The sequence below is a fragment of the Calliphora vicina genome, chromosome 1 (assembly GCF_958450345.1).
Source record: "Calliphora vicina chromosome 1, idCalVici1.1, whole genome shotgun sequence".
Classification (NCBI taxonomy): domain Eukaryota; kingdom Metazoa; phylum Arthropoda; class Insecta; order Diptera; family Calliphoridae; genus Calliphora; species Calliphora vicina.
In genome coordinates, this window is record NC_088780.1 from 54,239,354 (window position 1) to 54,261,062 (window position 21,709).

The 21,709-nt window shown below is 28.3% G+C and overlaps 1 protein-coding gene across 1 annotated transcript in view; it reads left to right on the plus strand.

Annotated features, from left to right (window-relative positions):
• LOC135949096 (myb-like protein Q) overlaps nt 1-21,133 on the plus strand; it is a 33,976-nt gene extending 12,843 nt beyond the window's left edge. Inside the window, exons 2-7 of the mRNA XM_065498556.1 lie at nt 16,377-16,470; nt 17,667-17,748; nt 17,842-18,969; nt 19,043-19,174; nt 19,251-19,328; nt 19,747-21,133. Coding sequence (XP_065354628.1) covers nt 16,377-16,470; nt 17,667-17,748; nt 17,842-18,969; nt 19,043-19,174; nt 19,251-19,328; nt 19,747-21,129 — 2,897 coding nt within the window. The 3' untranslated portion in view covers nt 21,130-21,133. The remainder of the gene's footprint in view (nt 1-16,376; nt 16,471-17,666; nt 17,749-17,841; nt 18,970-19,042; nt 19,175-19,250; nt 19,329-19,746) is intronic.
• Nucleotides 21,134-21,709: the final 576 nt, after the last annotated feature.

Sequence of the window (21,709 nt, forward strand, 5' to 3'; positions counted from 1 at the left end):
TATTTAACTGTTTAAGTGTAAACAAAAAGTTACAAATTCTCAAAATATAAAACACTAAAAATGTTGTAAGACAAAACTTACTTAAGAAATAAAAAATAAAAAAGATTCTAAAAGTTATAAATTTCAAGATTTTTCATATAATTTAGCTTAAATATCACCAGGACAAAATCAGCCAGATGACAGTCGTAAAAAGTCAATCTTCTGAACAATTGGCCGAATGTAGGAGACGGTCATAGCTCATGAGCAGGTGAATAGATCAGCAGGAATACAACATATCCAACTTGTTATGTATAGTATTCCCAAAAAATGGACCACTAAAAATAACCATACAATAACTTATATTATGGATAAATTACAATCACATAGGTACAATACATTTTTAGTTTTTTTATTTATTTATTTAGTGCTGAGTCATCTTTCATTATAATTATTGCTCGTGTGGTAGTTTTTTTTTAATTTAAAATTTTTAATAACAATTTATTATGTTTTTTGTTATTTTTTAGCTTGTAACAATTTTTGTTTTTTGCCAGATTTTTTTTCTTAGTTTGCGTATTGCATAAATCTGTTGGCCTTTGTTAAAATTTTGCATTGTTGTTTCAGTTAATTTTTTTTTTTGCTGCCATCATATTATTTTGATAGTTTTACCTTTTCTTTTAAATGGAATTGGTCATCTAGTTAATTTTTGTTTCTTTTCTTTTCATAAATCACGTTTGTTGAGCAATTAAAAAAAATATAGAAATTAACTGCAGAAAAAAGTGAACAAAAAACTTAAAGTCATAATAAAATAAAGAGTGCAAATGATAAACCAAAAAAAAATACATATATAATTATTATAAAAGAATTAACTAGCTTTTTTGCACTGTTACAAACAATAATAGCCCCAAATATACAGAAAATAAAACAACAACAAAACATACAAACACTTATGTAATCACGCACGAGTATGGTTTTATATTTTTGTAAATTTTTTATAGTTTTATTGTGTCTTTTTATTAATAAAAAAAAAGAAGTGAATCATAAAACAACTAGTAGATTTTTATATGATTTTGTTTTTTTACTCTTTTGTGATTCATATGGGGTAAAAGAGGCCAGTTTAGCTAGAAATATGGTTTTTAAATTTAGTAAAGAAGTTAGATTAAAAATATTATTTCCTTTTTAAAAAATATAAGTTTTTAAGAAAAATTCTTCTAAGAAATTTAGTTTTAAAAAGTCATAACGTAATAAAAACTATGTACATATTGGTAAAAAGAAAAAATAATCATTTTTCCGTAAAAGTACTTTTTTGAAAAAAGTACTTTTTAAAAGGTACTTTTTTGAAAAAAGTACTAATTTCCCAAATGAATTAGTTATAACACGGGAGCACTCTAAACAAATTATTTTATATTTTATTTAAAGGATACTCGACCAATTAATCCTAATTTAATTGGTTTTGGCTAAAAGTACCTTTTGCGAAAAGGCTCGGGTTATTTATGTTACCTAGAATTTTAATACCATAATAATATAAAGAAATTTAAATATACTTTATCTAAGGTCCTTTTTGAAAAAAGTACTATTGTTCAAAATTGCTAAGTTTTAACACGAGAATACTATAGACTAATTACTTTAGATCGTTTGTTGCGAAGATTCTCAATAACACACAAAAAAAGAAATTTAACTTTTAAAATATAAAAGTTAATAAACTTTAGCACCTTGAAACCCATCCTGTGGTTTTAAATGTACATATTAAATACCATTTTATACAATCAGCCCATTTTGTGTTCAACATAAACACTATTTTCCCTTGTTACTCAAAAAAATTTTACGATTTTAACAAATTTTTAAATAAATAAAATCTTCGTTTATAAAACAAACAAAAAATCCAAGGACATTTTCATAATGTATTTTACAAAATGAAAAGCATCTCTACTTTTCAACAAAACAAACAGTCTACATCCTCTTTAAATTTTTTAGAAAAAAAGTAGTAAAATACTTGAAGCTTAACTCCACCTTTCACCAATAGATCAGCAAAATACACACATATGCCTGCATGAACAAGTATGTATGAGTATTAACAATTTAAACAAAAAGATAAAATACCAAATTACTCATACAACATGTTGTATCTACAACAAAAAAAACATAACTATTTACATACATACTTATGTACATGTAAAAAGTATCATTTACCTTGTAAAAATGTTCACAGTAAAAACCAACATAAAAAATCTCTATAATTTTTCTTTAAAATAAAACAACAAACAACAAATCATTAATATAATGGTGGTAAATGTATAATAACAATAATAATTTTTCCACATTTGCACACACTACTGCCAGCACACAATATACATACGTACATATGTATGTATAAATGTATGTATGATTAAATTCATAAATTTATTTCCAAAGAAAATCTAAGAAAAACCCCATAGTCACTGGCTGATCTTAAGAGGAGCTTTTTTTAAGTTTTTGCTTTTGCTCATGTAGCTGCTATTCATGATTACAAGGAATTTCCAGTAAATCATCGAACATTCAACTGTCTTTAAATGCAACGAAAACAAAACCAACAACCAGCATAACAACTAAAATACAACAAAACACACACATACACACGAAAAAGCATAAATAAATAAACTTGGAAAATATAAACACTCTACTAAAAGTTTTATATTGTTATTGTTTTTCTGTATTTTTCATTTGTCGTCATTATGGATTTTTCGTTGTTGTTATTTTTGCCAACAAAAAAAAAAAGAAAAAATGGCAACAGCAAGTGTTTCATTTTTATTTTCCTTCTCTAGTGTTTTTTTGCTCTAGTCTAGTACTCCCTGTTTTTCTTTTCTCTCGCTCTTTGATTGTAACTTAAAATAACGGTAACAGTTTGAGTATTTTTTCTATTACTGTTGCTGTTGTTGATATGTACAAATGTATGCGTGTTGTTATGTTTTGTATTGTGTGCATGTGATGAATTGTTGTTGTTATTTGAGGTTTGTTTGTGTTATTTTTCTTAACTTTCCACCAGGCGACCATGATGTTAAGGCACGTTGCCATTATTATTGTTTTTTTTTATACTTTACACACTACACGGACGACTACAAATAGCAACTGAAAATAATAAATAAACAACAACAAAAGGTAAAACAATACACAACAAAGGGCACGGTGGGTATGATTGTGAGAAAATTATGAATAAAATAAAGAGGATGTTTTTGGTTGGTTTATAAAAAAATTAAATGTTTTAGCAAAGTTATAAATGGAACCATTTCGAGAACTAAGAGATCTAAATGTATTTTCCAAACTATTAATAAACTTGCAACGAATTGTTTATCTAGATAACTGGGAGCCAACAAGTCTGTTGTCAAAAACCTAATCCATGTACTCCTATAATGTGGAATACCTTTAGCAAATATAAGAGTATATGAAAATTAATTTGTTTTAAAAAAAATAAGTTCTTTCGAAATATTGTTTTCCAAAAAATCTAACGAAATAAGGATATATCGTATGTGACATAAATCTTTTGATGTTTTTATAATAAATAAAATTTAATATCGTACGTGACATACCGTACGTGACAGATTTTACTCTCATAGTAAAACAATATATATTCTGTAAATATATGTATACAAAAACTAAAAAAATTAATAGAAAATATATACATATTCGGTTTCAATAAACAGATTGATAATAGCAAAAAACCAATCAGAGTTAAATTCATTTCATACAAGATTGTAATTGGTAACTTATTTTTCGCCGCAATCTTAGCCTAAAACATACCAACCAGTTAAATTAAAAAATTAAATATAGTCAGTTTAAACTGTTAATTTAAAATAATGAAAATTGCTTTTATCTTTGTATTTTCTAATAAAATTTGCCAAAATATACATAGTATTACCAAATATGGGAAAAAATTTTAAAAAATTTAGTCTGTTTTAACAAAAATAAAACAATTTAAAGATTCATTTGTAAATAAAGCAAACAATTTAAGTAATTTTTCCCAATTGAATCGTTTATTATAATTAACAGGAAATTTACTTCAATTATTTAGTATGATTGACATCCGAATTGTATTTACATTCTTAAGATATAAATCCTTTGTTTTCAATCGGATGAGTATGTATTTAGTTAATTTTTGATATTTTTTTTTTATAATTTTCTTTAAAAAATTGTAAAAATTTTGAATCACATATTTTCTTTAGCTTAACCCCACTGTACTGTAAGTGTGAGTATGAGATTTTTTTTCCTGCAAAAGTATATATTGCTCTCTACGCTGCGTACATACATATCCCAGCAGTTTTACAAGGAGACAATGTATCCCTTAGATACCGTAATTATCACCACTGTCTGATCCCTTGGCTGACTCCTCTTTATATGTTTTGGGTATTTAACACGTATGTGTTCTTTGTAGTGCAGAGAGAAATCAATTGGTTACTTTATACATCCCATGTAATCTAGCGTAAAGTCAATTGTCACTTAAGTGTCTCTAAGTAATCTAGAGTTTAGGCATGTTAAACGTTTATTTTGTACTGCATTTTAGAAAGTAGTTATTTTACCTACCAGAACTAATCTATTTTAGAGTAGTCAGAGGAAGGAGATGTCTTTTTAACTGACTATTTGACGTGAATTAGTAACCAGTTAGGTAGCTAGTAAGGTAACTGACTCTATGTAATCGGTGAATTCAATGTGTTGACTACTTCGGACCAGATATTATGTAGGGCCAGGACACATACATATTAAAATGACAAGTCACGTAGATATTTATGTAACTAGTGGTCACTCTAAATAGTAGGTAAAACCACTAGTTCGGTATAGTCAATCAGAACTACTGGGTTGTACGTACATATATAAAAATATGTACATACTTGTAATGATGGTTGAATGGCGTCGTTGTTATTGTTGATGTTACCGTGTATTTGTTGTAAAACAAAAACAGTTTATATTTTCCCAACTTCTTGTATTGGCTTCACTGTGTGGCAGGCAGGCTGTTGGCTTTCTATTCAAGAGTATCACACACACTCACATGCAGCAGCAATAAAATTTTCTTGTTTTTCCACATGTTTTCAGTTGTGGTCGTTGTTGTTATTGTTTGTTTATTTAGTTTTTTCTCTTAAAATATCATCTAAAAAAAATACAAACAAACAACATATTTATTTTCTTTGCCATTTTTTATTTCAACAAAGCTTTTGTTGCTTTTTATTTTTGCTGAAACTCATGTATTTCTAGATGCTGGTTTAGTGTTTTTGTTGTTGTTATTACCGTGTAGTTGTAGTTGGCTGTATAGTGCTGAGGTCTTTCAATACTTCATATGTTTTTCCTACAAGAGAAAGTAAAATTTGAGAATTTTAAAGACAAAACCCAACCAACCAGTACCAATGACAATCTTTATAGATAGACAAGACTTGTAAAGAAACAATTTTTGATAATGATTATCTTCATTATTAATGTGGTGATTATCATCATGATTATGTGGTTGGTAATGATAATCATCTTAACTATATTTTCTATATTTGAAAGAAAAAAAAAATTATATTTTTTTTAATAAAAAATCACATTTCAAACTTTTTTTAATTTATGTATGTATGTATGTATGTATGTATGTATGTATGTATGTATGTATGTATGTATGTATGTATGTATGTACTTGTATTTATGAGACTGTATGTATGGTTTTTTTAGAGTATGTTTTGTAGTTCATTTAAACGGTTATCTAGTGGACTTTTTTATTTAAGTTTTTAAATTTTGAAGTAATGATTTTTATAACGGATGCACTTTTTATTAGTGTGTGAATATGAGTAATTTAAATTACAGATTTGAAGGTTTTAGACATTTTTTTAGAGATTGTTTCAGTAAACTTGATGGCAATAAAAAAGTACCAATTTGGTACTTTTGAATAATGTATCTAAAACACAAAAGAAATACATTTTAAAACTACTTTAGTACAAAAGTACTAAATCTTGTATAAAAATATTATACAAAAATATTATAAAATTAAATTCTGAACATAAAAAAATTCTAGTTAGAGCTTAATTGGTTGTAAAGTTCTATTTCACGTACTATTCAAGTTTGGTATTTATACAATTCAAGAATATTTATAAAAATATAGGCAAAATGTCTGAAATTTATACTATGCTGGCTAACAAAACAAAGTACATTTTTGGTACTTTTTAAATCGGTTACCAAAATATTTATTTTCAAAAAATAATTAAAAGCTTTTAAAAACAAGGCATTTTATACTTTTTACATACAAAAACTAACAAAAAATTGTAGAATTGGGTATCAAAAATTTTAGTACTTTTTCCATCGAGTACCAAAAACAATGTACCACAAAATCAAATAAAAATTAAAAAAGAAATTTAAAATTTTATTTTTTATAAGGTACTTTTTATATATTACATAAATTTCGTACCAAAAACGGGTAAATTTTACGAAAACATTTTAAAAATATTTTTGTAGTTTTTGTAGGATAAAAATTATATATTATTTTCTTGCTTAGTCCAGATCATTAAGAAAATTTTCCTAAAAATCTTTATGAAAGCTGATAAGATTTGGTACTTTTTTTTAATTTGATACCAAAAGTTCAAAAAAAAACATTTGAAATGGTTTAAGTTATTTTTTTATAAAAATAATAAATTTTTATTTGAAAAAACTATTAATTTGGTACTTTTTAATACTAACAAGCTTTATAATAAATTACTATTTCGGTACTTTTTTAAAAATGTTACCAAACATTTACAAAACATATTTTTTACCAAAACTATTGTTATTTAAAATGTACAAAATTGTAAAAGTACTACTTTGATGCCTTTTAAAAAAAAAATTATAAAGTACTAATTTTTTACTTTCATAAAATTTTAAAGCAAACATTAAAAAACTACATGGAATCCAGTATCAAAACAAATTTGTATATCAAACAAATTCGACTGCATACTATTTCGGTACTTTTATAGGTTCTAAATGAAGTTTGACAATAAAGTACTATTTTTATTTTTAGTACCAAACATTAAAAAGAAAAACATTCGGAATTCAGTACTTACTTGACATTCTTTTATGTATAACATAAAAAATGATAAAAGTACTATGTCGGTGCTTTTTGACTAGATATTGCCTAAACAAATTTTAATTAAAAGTATTAATTTTGAGTACGTTTTTAGTTAAAATTTTGATACTTTTTATGTTTTACATAGAAATTTAAATTTTAAGGACATAAATTAAAAAGAATTTTAGATACAATTTATTTAAAAAGAATTGCAATTTAAAGTGACATTTATTTAATTTAAAATAAAAAAATACTGAAATTTATATAAAAAAAATATACCGTTTTGTTACTTTTAAAGCTCTAAACAAGAAAAAATATCAGTAAAATTTAAAATGTTCAAACATTTCTCTTTTAAAATAGATACATACATAATCTGATAATCTTCATGCATTTCTAACCCTTTTCAAGCATTAAAAATTACCCAGAAAGTCTAAATCCAATTCTGTGATTGCCATGACAAATATCCAATTAACCTAAATTTATTTTGAAAGAAAACCAAAGAAACTTCACTTCTAAACTTAGAAAATAAACACTCACACACAAAACACATACAAACTTCTAAGAATCAAATTTCAAAACAAAAGCTACACTCAACTGAAATACAAATACACACCTTTTTGGAATTAAAAAATAAAAATCATTTTCAATATTTTTTTCATTATCTACTAACATGCATCAGGTATTATTTGTTTGAAAGAAATACATACTCTTAGAAGCTACAAAAAATAAAACTGTAAAGATTAAAAAATAATAAAAAGTAAAGAAAGAAAACAAAAAACGAACAAAAAATATAAGAATCATAATAAAGAATGCATTTTTAAACGATTGACCCACTTTGAGAAATTCTCACGAGACTAAATATGAGTACAAAAGAATGATCAAATAGCAACAAAAACAACAACGTGCTCGCACACAACACAGTTAAGAAGCCCACGCTAAATAAAAGTAAATAAATACAAATAAACATACTAACAAAAACAAACAACATTTAACACTTTATGCTAGAACAAACATTCATAAACAGACGGACACTAACTTAGCCATCTAACCAACCAGCTTAATCAGACAGACAGACAGTTCAAACCTCATGCTACAAATGTTAGTGGTAACAGATGTGTGTGCATGAAAGTAAATGCGTGAATTTAATCAGGTTCTAAACAACAACAACAGCACACACTGAACAATAATAAACGAAAAGAAATGAAAAGCTGTTCGTGTTAACAACAACACTATGTACCAAGCAAACAATAGCATCAGCATAAAACAACAACAACAAAAACTACCAAAAGAACAGCAATACACGAATGAATGTAAACAATACGAGTATGAAATGATTCAGTGATTTTTGTTGTTCTTTTTGTTGTTTTGCATGAATGACGATGTGATTTGGTTTAACAGTTGGATACAAGAACGAATGAAAGTTAAAGAATGTATGAAATGAAAGAGTCTGAAATACGTCACGCCATTAGACTTTGAAAGCTTTAATGTATTTTGGGTGGGGGAAAGAGTATTATTACTTTGATTAACATAATATTAAATTATTTTTAGACCATATCTAAAAGAAAATATTTCTAATAGGCATAAAATGATTTTAAAAATTCTTATATCTTTTTTTTGAATTTATTTTAAGAAGAATTACATTTGTATGTACGTATGTATATTTTATATAGTCTTGCAAAAGGTTAGTTTATTTGAAAAGGGCTGATTATTTTTTTTAAATAATCGGCTTTAATCGGCTCAGTCGTTTTGGAGTTATAATAACAAATTGAAGCAAAAAATATATTTTTTACGTGAAAATAGCTAATTTTTGTGTTTTAAAAACTCATCAAAAATCGAAAACGGCAGAAATTGTTCAAGTTTATTACTTGTAATAACAACAAAATGAGATATCGAACATAAAAATCGATTGATTTTTTCCGAATTTATTCACAATTAGGTGAAATCGCTCATTTTCAGAAAATTGTATGTGTTTACAAGAGTGTACTTTGAGTGTAAATTATACATGTGTTTTGTTTTTGTTACAATAACAAAACATATGTAAAATTTACACTCAAAGAACACGCTTGTAAACAAATACAATTTTCTGCAAATAGGCGAATTCACTTAATTGTAAATAAATGCGAAAAGAATCCATCGATTTCTATGTTCGATATCTCATTTTGTTCCTATTACATGTGGCTTTCCGATAAAGCAATAAATCCAAACAATTTCTGTCGTTTTCGATTTTTAATTATTTTTTTAAAAACAAAATTGTTATTTTCACGTAAAAAAAATATATTTTTTGCTTCAATTTGTTATTATAACTCCGAAACTACTTAGCCGATTCAAATGCAATATATGTATGTGTGAAAATTTGTACATAGCATGGGAAAAATGTTTTCAAAATTCAGTCAATCGAAAGAAGAACATTAACTACCCAATTATATGTACCTCAAAAAAACTAAAATTTTGTGAAAATGAGCTAATTCACTTAATTGTGAATAAATCCGAAAAAAATAAATCCATTTTAATGATCGATAACTCATTTCGTTGCTATTATATGTGGGTTTGCGATAAAGGAATAAACCTGAACAATTTCTGCCGTTTTCGATTTTTCATGAGTTTCTTAAAAAACAAAAAAAATATATTTTTTGCTTCAATTTGTTATTATAACTTTGAGCCGATTAAAACGCAATACATATATAAACGGATTATAGGTTATGTAAATCTAAACTTTTCTAAGTTTATTATAATAATAATAACGGACTAACCCTTTTTTGAGTTATCATGAATTATGTGGAGAAACGACTAAAAAAATTCATAAAAAAAAATTTCTCCATAGAATTTAAAATTTGGGCCATATTTGTACTGCTGGAACCACAATACATCAAAATTGTGTAGTGGTTTAAAAAGCCTCTAAAATTTTTTCGATTTTGTTGCCCAGTGTTATGGCTAATAGGCTAGGTCATTGAAAATAATAAATAAATAAATATTTATTATATATACCATCAGCCAATGTTTGTTGAGTACAAAATTGTCTATAAACTTATTATTGAAATTTTTTTTAAATTTATTAAAAATATAAATGAAACGGGCACAAAATAATACAGACGATCAATAAACTTGTGTAAAGCTCTGAATGAATTTTCATTCTTAAGCATGTGAGTTAAAATCTAACATAACTGCTAAAATTATTACAAAAGATAAAAATTTCCTCCTTTGCTATTCCACATTTTTACAACAATAAAGATTTTTGAACAGATTACAAGATTTGCATTAAATGTTTGTTCTAAATAAATTTAGAACACAATTTTAAATAATTTCCATTTCATTACAATCAAATATTAAGGAAATTGCTTTTGCTCCTTATTAACAATTCAATTGAGCAAAAATAAAGCGGAAGCTTGTATGTGCCTTTATAAAAAATAAAACAGAACAAAAAAACACTCTCTCACAAACACACATTTAACAGATTCTTATAAGAATTAATATGGCTTTAATAAATGAGAGAATTGTACTCGGCTAAAAACAAAACAATAATAATGCCGATGACGAAGATGTTGGTTGCTTTTTCTTGTTCTTTTTTATTTATGTATTATTAATATCGTTGTTGTTATTATTGTTAATGCTGCTGCTGGTATTTTGCTGTAGTTGTTGTTATGTCTGTTATCTCAGTAAGCCAGAGCTTACTGACTTAGAATCTACTTTTTTTTATTTCAACAAAAAATTAAAGAAGAAAACAAAAACAAAATGTGGGTCAAAAGAGAAACTAACGGTAACTGACGTATAACAAGATCTATAGATCTCACATAAACACAATACAAACAAACTATGAGAAAGAAAAAAGATCTTGTTTTAAGAAGAAATGGTAAAAAAAAATCTTTAAAGAAACCGAGTGTTGGATTCAGTAAAAAAAATTTTACTGACTGACTGGTTGTCTCTGTGTATTGTCTTCAAGCTAATAGGCTTCACCCAACAATAACCAGCAACAGCTTGAAAATATGTATAAAAGAAAGGTTTTGTTTAGGAAATATTTAAAGATGTTTTCTTGGGCAAATAAAACATGGCGCGGTGTTAAGAAGGGGGGGGGGTTTACAAAACAAAAAGAAGTGAATGTGGTTTGTTAACTACTACATGAACATGATTTTTTGTTGTTGTTGTTGTTGTTGGTTTAAAAAAAATAAGCAGAAGACACTTAAATAATGAAAAGAAGTTTATGTTTCTTGTGTTTCCTTTAACCATTTAACCACCAATCATTAATTGCTAAAACATCTACAACAAACTAAAAAAAGTGGTAAATGTACAACAACAACAACAATGAACAAGAAATATAAAAAGAAACAAGAAATATATAAATAAACAAGCCATTTTTTTCCTTCAGTTGGGTTTCTTTTATCGTTTGTACGTTGGCTGTTGCTACTATTTTAAGTTTTCAACGAAAAGAAAGTGAAATTTTTTTTCATATCAACATGTTAATATCTCAAGCAAAATTTTTTAAACACACACTCTGATATTTACACATACTTACAGATATAAAATGCTTATATTCGTACATACATAGATACAGTTCAAGTTAAACACGTACGCATCAAATCAGCATATTTAAATACTTATTTTACAGTGTTTGGCTATTTTTAAAAGGATACTTCAAAGAATTATGCAAAATTATTAAAAATTATTAGAAATATTTTTAATTTTTTCTTTGAAAAATGTTCAAAGTTTGAGGGCTTTTCAAAAAAAATTATTTTAAAATTTTCAGTTTATTTTTAGTTCCAATTATAGTTCAAGTTATAGTCTTTCAAATAAAGTAAAATAAATTTCGGAATAATAAACATAATCATTTTTTTTTTTTTGGAAAAGTTTCACTTAAAAAATTTTGTTAAAAATTTAATTTTCTGTTTAAAATGTTGCAAATTACAACAATAATTAATTTTATTAAATAATTTTAATTTTTATTAAAACAATTTTATAAAAAAAAGGACAAATTGAATTGTTTATTTAAAATGTTCCTTACTACAACAATTTAATTAAATTTATATAAAAATTACATTTTATTTCATTGATTTTTTCATTTATTTTTTATTTTTTTTTTTTAAGAAAAAGTTCAAGCTTTGGGGGCATTTTAAGAAAATATATATTAAATGTTTTAGTTGGTTTTTCGATTTTCTGATAGTTCATGTTACTATCTTTCAAGATAAGAAAAATAAATTTCGGATTAATTAACTTAAAAGTATTTTTAAAAGAAAAATGTATTTTGTTACAAAAAAAATATAAGAATCAAGTTTTTGCTTAAAATATTATTAATTTTAAATATTGATTTAATTTCATTAAAAAATTACATTAATTTAATTAAGAATTATCAAAATATTTTATATTATTTCATATATTTTGGATTTATCGCTGGGATTTTTCAATTTTTTTTAAAGAAAAAGTGCATAGTTTGAGGTTCTTTTACAAATAAGTACAGTAATTGTTTTAGTTAGTTTTTCGATTTTCTGATAGTTCATGTTACTGTCTTTCAAGCTAATAAAAATAAATTAGGGATTAATGACCTTAAAACTATTTTTAGAAAAGTTTTTAGTTTCATTAAAAATAAATAATTTTTGATTAACATGTCATTTTATTTCTTTGATTTTTTAAAGAAAACGTTCAAAGTTTAAGGGCTTTTATTCATAAATAGCTTTCAAAATTATCAAAGCTTTATAAATCAAATTTTGTATGATAAATTTAAAAATTGTTTTTGAAAATGGAAGTAATTGTTTCAATTGGTTTACAATTGTTCTGATAGTTCATGACACTCACTGTCATTCAGCTAAAGAAAAATATATCTCTGATTAAAGCATCTAATCGTATTTTTAGAAAAATATTAAAGAAAGGCTATAATACTAAACAGATAGGCAACTCTGAAATACCATAAAAATTTCATCAACAACATAATTTTCCACATTTTATTGAAATACAGACCACTTTTTTTCCATCTCACTAACTCGATTTAAAGTTTACACTTGCATTTGAGTTACAATGAACTCTATTCCATCAAAACAACAACCAGCTAGACAAATTGCAGCAGCAAAAATAATAAAAAAAAACAAAAAAGCCATGATAATGGCTGATTAGCTACAGCAGCAACAAAAAATAATCATTATTTCTGTTATAAAACCAAATTCAGACTATACAACGGCCTTTAAAAACCATAAACTTAAGCAACATACCAACTTGTCGTTAAGAAATAACAAAAAAAATTAAAAATATTTCTTTGCAACTTTTACTCGGAAATTTTTAGTAATTTTTAAGCCATACAAAGATTTCTTTCTATAAACATTGCATAGAAATAATACAATAAATAAATCTATGTAAAATAAAACGCATTTAACTAAGTTTGTATTAATCAAATAACTGAATAAATCAAATAGCTGAGCTAAAGTAAAATATAACCGAAAGGCAGAAGCCCGTTACGTTTAAATTCAAACAAGTTGGCTGCGAGTTTTGTTTTTTTTTTTCAAACAGAAACTGAAACCGAAACAGAAACTCTACAAAGTATGAAGAATTCATTTCATTAGCAACCACAGCGGCAACAAAGTAATAATACAGCAAAAAATAAAAAAAACAAATCAAGAAATAATTTCAACAAAAAATTTAAAAAAAGATTTCACTTTCGCTCATGACGTTAACGTCTGTGTTTGGGTTATACGAGCTCACACTTAAAATGGTTTCTTTTTCTATATTTGCTGCTGCTGCTGATGTTGTTGTTGTTATTGTTGGTTTTGTTGTATGAGTAGTTTCTGGTTTTCTTTTTAGATTTCTTCTTTCCACTCACACATGCCAAGAGTTAAAAGCCCCAACCACCACCCAATAGAAGAGAAGAGTTGTTATGTTGAATTGTTAATTTCACGTCAAGACAACAACACTAGGTACTTACTTGTTGTTGTTGTTGCTATTACTATTTTCTTTAATACAATACTGCTGCAACACTTGAAAAATTTCTTTTGAAATTTCATACTTTGAGGATGATTACACTGGCTGACTGACTGACTGTTTGCCTCCATAATCATAATCATTCATGATGATGACGAGTTGTTTGGTTGATTGCTTTTATTGCTGCTGCTACTGCTGTGGTTATTATATTGTCAATGATGGGTGAATGGATTTCTTTAACAAAATAACAAAAATTCGCTTTACTTTGATTAACAAAAAAAAATAACGAAAATAACTGTTAAAATCACGGCTTGATCATTTTGCAATGCCGGATCTTGACAACGCAAAAAAAAGTTTTAAAAAAATATTCATTTCATTGAATGTATTTTTTTAATAAACTTAAAAATAAACAAACATGGCCAAAACAAATTTATAATTACAACGATTTTTTCATAATTTTAATTAAAATTTTAATCAGACAGACCTTCACTTAATTCACCTATATTCAATACTCCTAAATTTGGCAGCTAAAAATTCTGTAACTGTTTTAAAACTGATTAAGCCAAATATCGGCCAAATTCGAGTATATAAATATTCAGTTTTTATAAAAAATCTTTTTAGCAGTTTTTACACAACAACAGTTAAAATAATGACTCTGAGTTTTTAATACACACATTTTATAATGTATTAGTTTACACTAGTAATGCAGTTGATGTTAATTCTAACAACGCCTATAATCGACTCACTGACTGCAACTGCTGCCACTATTTATATGTATACACTGCCATCTTCCATTAGTTTCATGAATTATCCTAACGGAAAAAAATATAATGTGTTATTTCTAGAACTTCTAGCAGCTTCAATGTTAATGTTGTCATACTTACAAACAATGTTAACAATAGCGTGTTATCAACATTGTTGATAAGTAGAAGTTTCTACTGATGGAAATGTTTATAAACATGACGAATGTTGCAAGCAGCCGTTACATGCCGTTAAATACAAATCTTTAGTTTCACTTCAAAAAATTTTGTTTAATATGTTTCAAATTACAACAATATTATATTTAATTTAAAAAATACATTCATTTTATAAAAATTTAATAAAACATTTTCAAAGTTTAAAGTCTTTTCAAAAATAAGTGTATGAAATATTTTAGTTGGTTTAAAGTTTTTATAAAAGTTCTTGTTATTGTCTCTCAAGCTAATAAAAATAAATTACAGATTAATAAACTTAAACATATTTTGAAAAAGTATTGAGTTTCACACAAAAAAATTGTTGTTAAAAATATTTAAATATTTTTAACGACAACAATTTATTTAAATTTATTTAATAATTACATTCATTTAATTTAGATATTTTAAATATTTTATATTATTTAATTTACCATGGTTTTATTTATTTGAGATTTTAATTTTTATTAAAGAAAAAGTTCAAAGTTTAAGGTCTGTTTAAAAAAAAATATATTAAATTTTTTAATTGGTTTATAGATTTCTTGATAGATCATGTTACTGTGTTTCTAGCTTGTAAAAAGAAATTTCTGATTAATGAACTTAACATATTTTTAGAAAAGTTTTAATGTTTCACTTAAAAAATTTCAAAAATAAAAAATTTTGTTAAAAATTTGGCACAAACAAATTGTCATTATTGTTGAATGTGTCTGCATCGAGCCCGAATTTAACACTTATCTCCTTGTTTTTTATTAAAATCGGAAACATACCTCTGCCAATTCGTTTGCAGTTTCATAGCCTCCACAATAAGATTATTGATATGATTGCTACAATCATGTGAATCATAACTTTACCATATTATGATTACCACAATCATATAAATAATTCCTGTGACCATAATATTGTTAAAAAACTTGTAAAAAAGCTAAAATGATTACAGTACAACTATATTTTGTTTCTGCGTGCAAGTGACTTTATGGAAGCTTTATTATGAATATGGTGATATCACTTGATATCGGATATGAGCCTAGCATCTTTAGGTACCGCAGTCTAGAGCTATGTCTAAAAGTTGAACCCCAACTTTTCTGAACTTCTCTTTGAACCATCGGTAAATACTTCAATAGCTTCAATATTATGATTCAAGGCCATCCAGTGATCTTTTGGCTGAATACTTGTAGCGATCTCCCTATTCCTATTTATGAACAATTAAGTGGCATCACTATTTTTCTTCTTCTTCTTTACACTGTGTTTGTTTGTGAGGTGCCAGATTGAAATTAATTGCAAAAATTGCGCAGTTTTGTGCAAATTTGTGTAAAGAATATTTTTTTGTTTATAGCGATACAAAATTCATTCTGTTTTTGTTTTTAAGATGAATTTGAAAATTCTAACTTCAACAGTTTTGTCCAATATTTTTCTTTGTTTTTGCAGTTGTTTTCAATATTTATTTAAGACCATTATGAACAAATTTAAATGAATAGTTGTTTCTAAAATTCTAATTATTTATTTTTTTTTATTTAATCTTTCAGGGGAAGCCGAAAAAGTCAAATCTTTGATCAGATTACGTGCCGAGCTATCACCACTATTCACAGGCAAAAGAAATGCCTCAAAATATGCCTGGGCGTAAGTATTATTCTTTTTTAAAACATAATACTAAATAAATATAGCAAAAATATCAAGTAAAAAAATAAATATCTAAAAATTAAATGTAAAACGATTTTTTTATCAATATTAAAATTATTGGAGAATTCGATTTACATGATTTTAACATGATCAGAATTTCTATTTCAAAAAATTATTTAAAAACTGAGTGATTTTCATACAAATATTAAAATATAATTTCTTTATGTATTTCTGAATCAGGCCCTAAAATAATATTTAATTTCGATTATTTAGAAACCTTATTTTCAATTTAAAATAATAAAACTTATAATAAATGTGGCAAATCAAAAACAAGCACTGGCTTATGACTAGCCACCTGACTGGTTATCTGATGATATCGGCCGGCTCTAGTACTATCACTTCAATCTTTTGCACGGAGAAAATGTTCACCCTTTTAACACCTTGTGACGGCATACTGAACTAGTCCTGGCCAACTTTTATATTTCTTCTGTTTTAATACTAATTACAAAGTTAGTTTTACCATTTTGGGTGACCAAATAGACTAGACGATACTGTGCTGGGCTAGCAATTCAAGGGTTGCGGGTTCGATTCCTGCCAGAGAATCCAGGTGTTTCTGCAAACATGCAAAAGGCTTCGCAGTTTGTGATTGTTAAAAAAAGGGATTTAAATGCTAACAAATTTAAATCTTATTAGCTAGTTAGGGGACTGAATTTGTTTCTCATCGACAAATTCTATCAGCAGATTTGTAGTTAATTTTGAAATAATGTGTACAAAAATAGTTTAGTTATTATCAAAAATATATAATAGAAAAGCATACCCTAATATATACGTACGTATTAAGTAAACTAATAAGTCTTTACTTCTTTTAAGATCATCAGAGTGGATGAGTTGGAAGAATTCGAATTGATAGCATTTTCTAACAGCTCATTTCAATACCTCTAACACGACTGCTCTACTGACACTCAACAATAAACATTTATACCTTCCTATTAAAGCAAAGAAAGCAATTAAACCTACATTTTCACTCATCAAAATTTCTGACCCCCAAACAAATTTTGAATAATAAAAAATCATAAAACTAACCAACCAACTTTCCCTACTTTATCACACTCTTCCTCTCTATCCATCCAATGTTTATATTTCATTTCCGTTTCTTTGTAATTTCATGCATTTCCCGTCAATTTGTGTCTACTCAGCGTTGTTGAACGTGAGTTAAATGTTCCACTGCCTTTGTCGAAAATAATCAAAAAATGGAACAATCTATTGCAGGAATACAAGGTCAGTATTTTATTATTTTGCTAAACCTAACATAACGAAACAAATTTTTATTAATTTTATATCTATTGCAAATTTCCCATAATCCTTTTGAAGGCTATAAAAATGTCCGAAGAGCCCAAACGTCGCGAATGGCCTTTTTTCACCTTGATGGATGTGTACTTCAGCGATCAGGTCAATGATCCTTCTTTGCGTTTGTTCTCCTCTACCAAAACCCTTAAAGAGACCATTGATGACAGTGTGTTCGAGGATGATCCAATTATTGCCTCGGCCATTGCGGCGGCTACCTCGGGAGCCTACATGAATATAGATGAATTGGTTAGACGTCAAAAGGAGCGTGCGGCCAATGAGAAGAAATTCGCCATGAGCGATTATAAATATGACATGAAACCCATGTTGGCCAATAACAAATTCAACAGTAATGAAGCCATCAAATTGTCCAAGAGTGTGGATGACTTGAGCATGCAACAGTATAAGATTAAAGATGAACTTTTGAGACAACGTGAACAGGAACAACAGGACAATTTGGCCAAATTGAAACAACAGGCACGACAACATCATCAGCAGCAACAGCAGGCCGTGGTGGCAGCTGCCCAACAGCAACAACAACGTTTTCTACAACAGCAGCAGCAAGCCGTCCAACAGCAACAGCAGCAGCAACAACAGCATCATGCTCATTTGGTACCACAGGCCGCAGCCACACCAACACCGCCGCCGCCCACTAGTTTACATGCTGCTCTGCAACAGCAACAACAAAATCTACTACATCATCATCAACAGCAGCAGCAGCAACAACAACATCAACAACGTCAACAACAACAGCAGCAGCAGCAATTGCAACAAGAGCAAGAACGTCGTCGTGAATTACAGATGCATCATTCACCACACATCACACCACAAACCTCACCCTCTGCAGCTCAGCAGCAGCAACAACAACAACTCCATCATCCTCAACAATCACCATCCACACCAACACCCACCACCACCGCTCAACAGATCCACTTACAGACGGCCCAACATCAAGCCGCCCAACAGCAATTGCAACAGCAACAGAAGCACTCCCAACAGTCCTTTACCGATCCCAACACTATCGATCAGTACCTGCTGTCCTGGAACAATTTCCATGGTAACATGTGTCGTGGCTTCCATACTCTGCAAAAAGATGAGAAAATGGTGGATGTGACTATAGCTGCCGGAGGCAAAATCTTCAAGGCCCATAAATTGGTAGGATTTTCAATAACTCTCATTCATCATTTTCGTATCACATTTTAATTTGTGTCTTGTTTATGACTTGTAGGTTTTATCCGTTTGCAGTCCTTATTTCCAACAGATCTTTTTGGAAAATCCCTCCAGCCATCCCATTTTGTTAATGGCCGATGTTGAGGCCAGTCATATGGCCGGTTTGTTAGACTTTATGTACAGTGGTCAGGTAAGTAAAGTTTTAAACTTTTTTTGGTGCTTTTGATTCTGCAAATTATTAATGTATTATATTTGCTTGCTTTTAGGTCAATGTAAAATATGAAGATTTACCGGTTTTCCTTAAAGTGGCTGAGGCCATGAAAATTAAGGGATTGCACACAGAGGTGAGTTTATTTTAGGAAATGCTAAATTGTTTTGCAGAGAACATTCTCCAAATAGTACATAACCCATTACAAATATCTTTATTATGTATTTAGTTGTGGAGAGATTTAGAAATAAGTTAAGCTCTCCTCTCTCCTAACGTACAGCTTTCAGAAACTGATATTTCTGACCACCCTGTTAAACCACAAATTTAAATACAGGATGTCAAAGTATTTTTAAATTTCAAAAATTATTACGAAATCTTAAACGGGCATTGTTCTATGAGCTTTCAAATCCAACATAAAATGTGTAAAAAAATACAAAAATAATACTTTCGAATTTGACATCCTGTATTACCACTGTGCAGTGTGAAATTAACCATACTTTTCTTTAACAAATTGTTTCAATTCCATTTTTACCTCTCTCTCTTCCCCTACACAGAAAAACATGGATGACGACAACAAGGACAGCAACTCTTCACTCGATAACGAATCCACCGAATGTCACTTTGAACGCGGAACCCACAGTGTCAACATCACCGGACAAGGCTACGATCCCAGAAAATCTCTACACGACTCACACACCATGAACGGCGGCGGTCCGTCTCTGAACAATGGCAGCAACAACAGCAGCACCAGCACCGTGACACCATTGCCCGTACAGACTTTCTCCTCATTCCGTGATCACATCAAATCGAAGGCTACTTTGGCCGAAACCTTTATGAAAAATCTCAGTCGTAATAACAATAATTGCAGCACCAACAACTACAATCACTTACCCAACAGCAATAGCATAGGGGAGGCCCTCAACAAGGACAGCTATAATATTTTACAGGCCAACAGCAAGAAACTAATGGATTCGGCACGTAAACAGCATAAATATTTGGCCAAACGCAAGATTCTAATGCACTACAATGAGGAGTTGAATGAGAAACGGCTAAAGGAATTAGAACGCTTTGGAATGGAACATGATGCTAATAATAATCAGGAAATGAACATACCCGAAACTGTGCCACAACATAATAACTTCAAAATACGTTTGATGGAAAATCACCTGAAGGCCAATCAAGAACAGCAGCAGCAACAACAACAGCAGCAGCAGCAACAACAACAGCAGCAGCAACAACAGCAGCAACAACAAAATAGCAAGAACAATCATGCGGATCCGGCTGAAGAAGAGGAGGAAGCTTTAAATTTAGTGCAAAATAATTCTCATGATTTTCACAAGAGCGAAACGAAATTGATACGAGAACCCAGTGATGTTTTGCAAATTGTGGAGAACGAACCACTCGAAATGGATCAGACCTCGGAATCGGATGAGGCCAGCATAAATAATGGTGCCCAGCTTAGGGATGAGGATGACATTAACAACAACAATCCCAGCAAAAAGGAGGCCATGGAAATTGACAACAACAATAATACGAATATGAAAAATATGGCCTTGATCAATGCCATCAACAAGAAACATGATTATCAAACCCACACAGCCACAACAACGACACCGGCAACAGCCACCACCACCAGCACAACGGCCAATGAGGAAACGGAACCGCAAACCATGGAACACAGTGATCAAGAGACAACCCAGCATCATCACCAGCAACACCATCACCACCATCATCATGGCGACAGTGAAGATGACAACAACAATAACAACAATGACAGCAATAACAACAATCATCTACAATTGGATTTGAGTACGGTGAAGAGCATAGCGACCGCCGAGATTTTGTGTGGCCTCAAGAGTAAAGTTTTCAAAATGGAGGCAATTGAGACAGCCGAAACACAGTGTCACAATCTAAGTGAGATCAAACAAGCTGAATGATATTAAACAATACCGTTAAAGAGAGAAGGAAACGTTTGGTAAAAAAAATTATAAAAAAAATAAGAAGACAAAACGTTAATTTGTTTATTTTGTGCATTTGTTTTTTCTTTATTATTATTATTATTTTAAATTTTAAATAATAGTTATTTATTTTTATATATAAAAAAAACCTAGTTTTAATCTATACAAAAATTATTATAAAATATTAAAAAAAACATTTAGTTAAGTGGAAATACGATTAAAATTTTTGAAAAACCACAACAACATAAAAATACATAAGAAAAAAATGATCTTTACAAAAAAACAAAACCCTCGTAATTAAGCAAAAATGAAAAAAAATATTAATTTTTAAAAATAAACTTCAAATCAAAACATTTCATATGCTGCATCATCAACTTGCCAGCTCAGAACAAAATATTGTTTCCAAAATTCAACTAATTCTCATTAAATCATGTTTATTTATTTAAAAAAAAACATTCCAGCAAACAATCATTCAAACCAATTAACCCACATTTTTCTCACTGTAAGATTTTCTTTTCAATCCTAAAAATTCATTCAAATTTCATCTACCGCCTGGTTT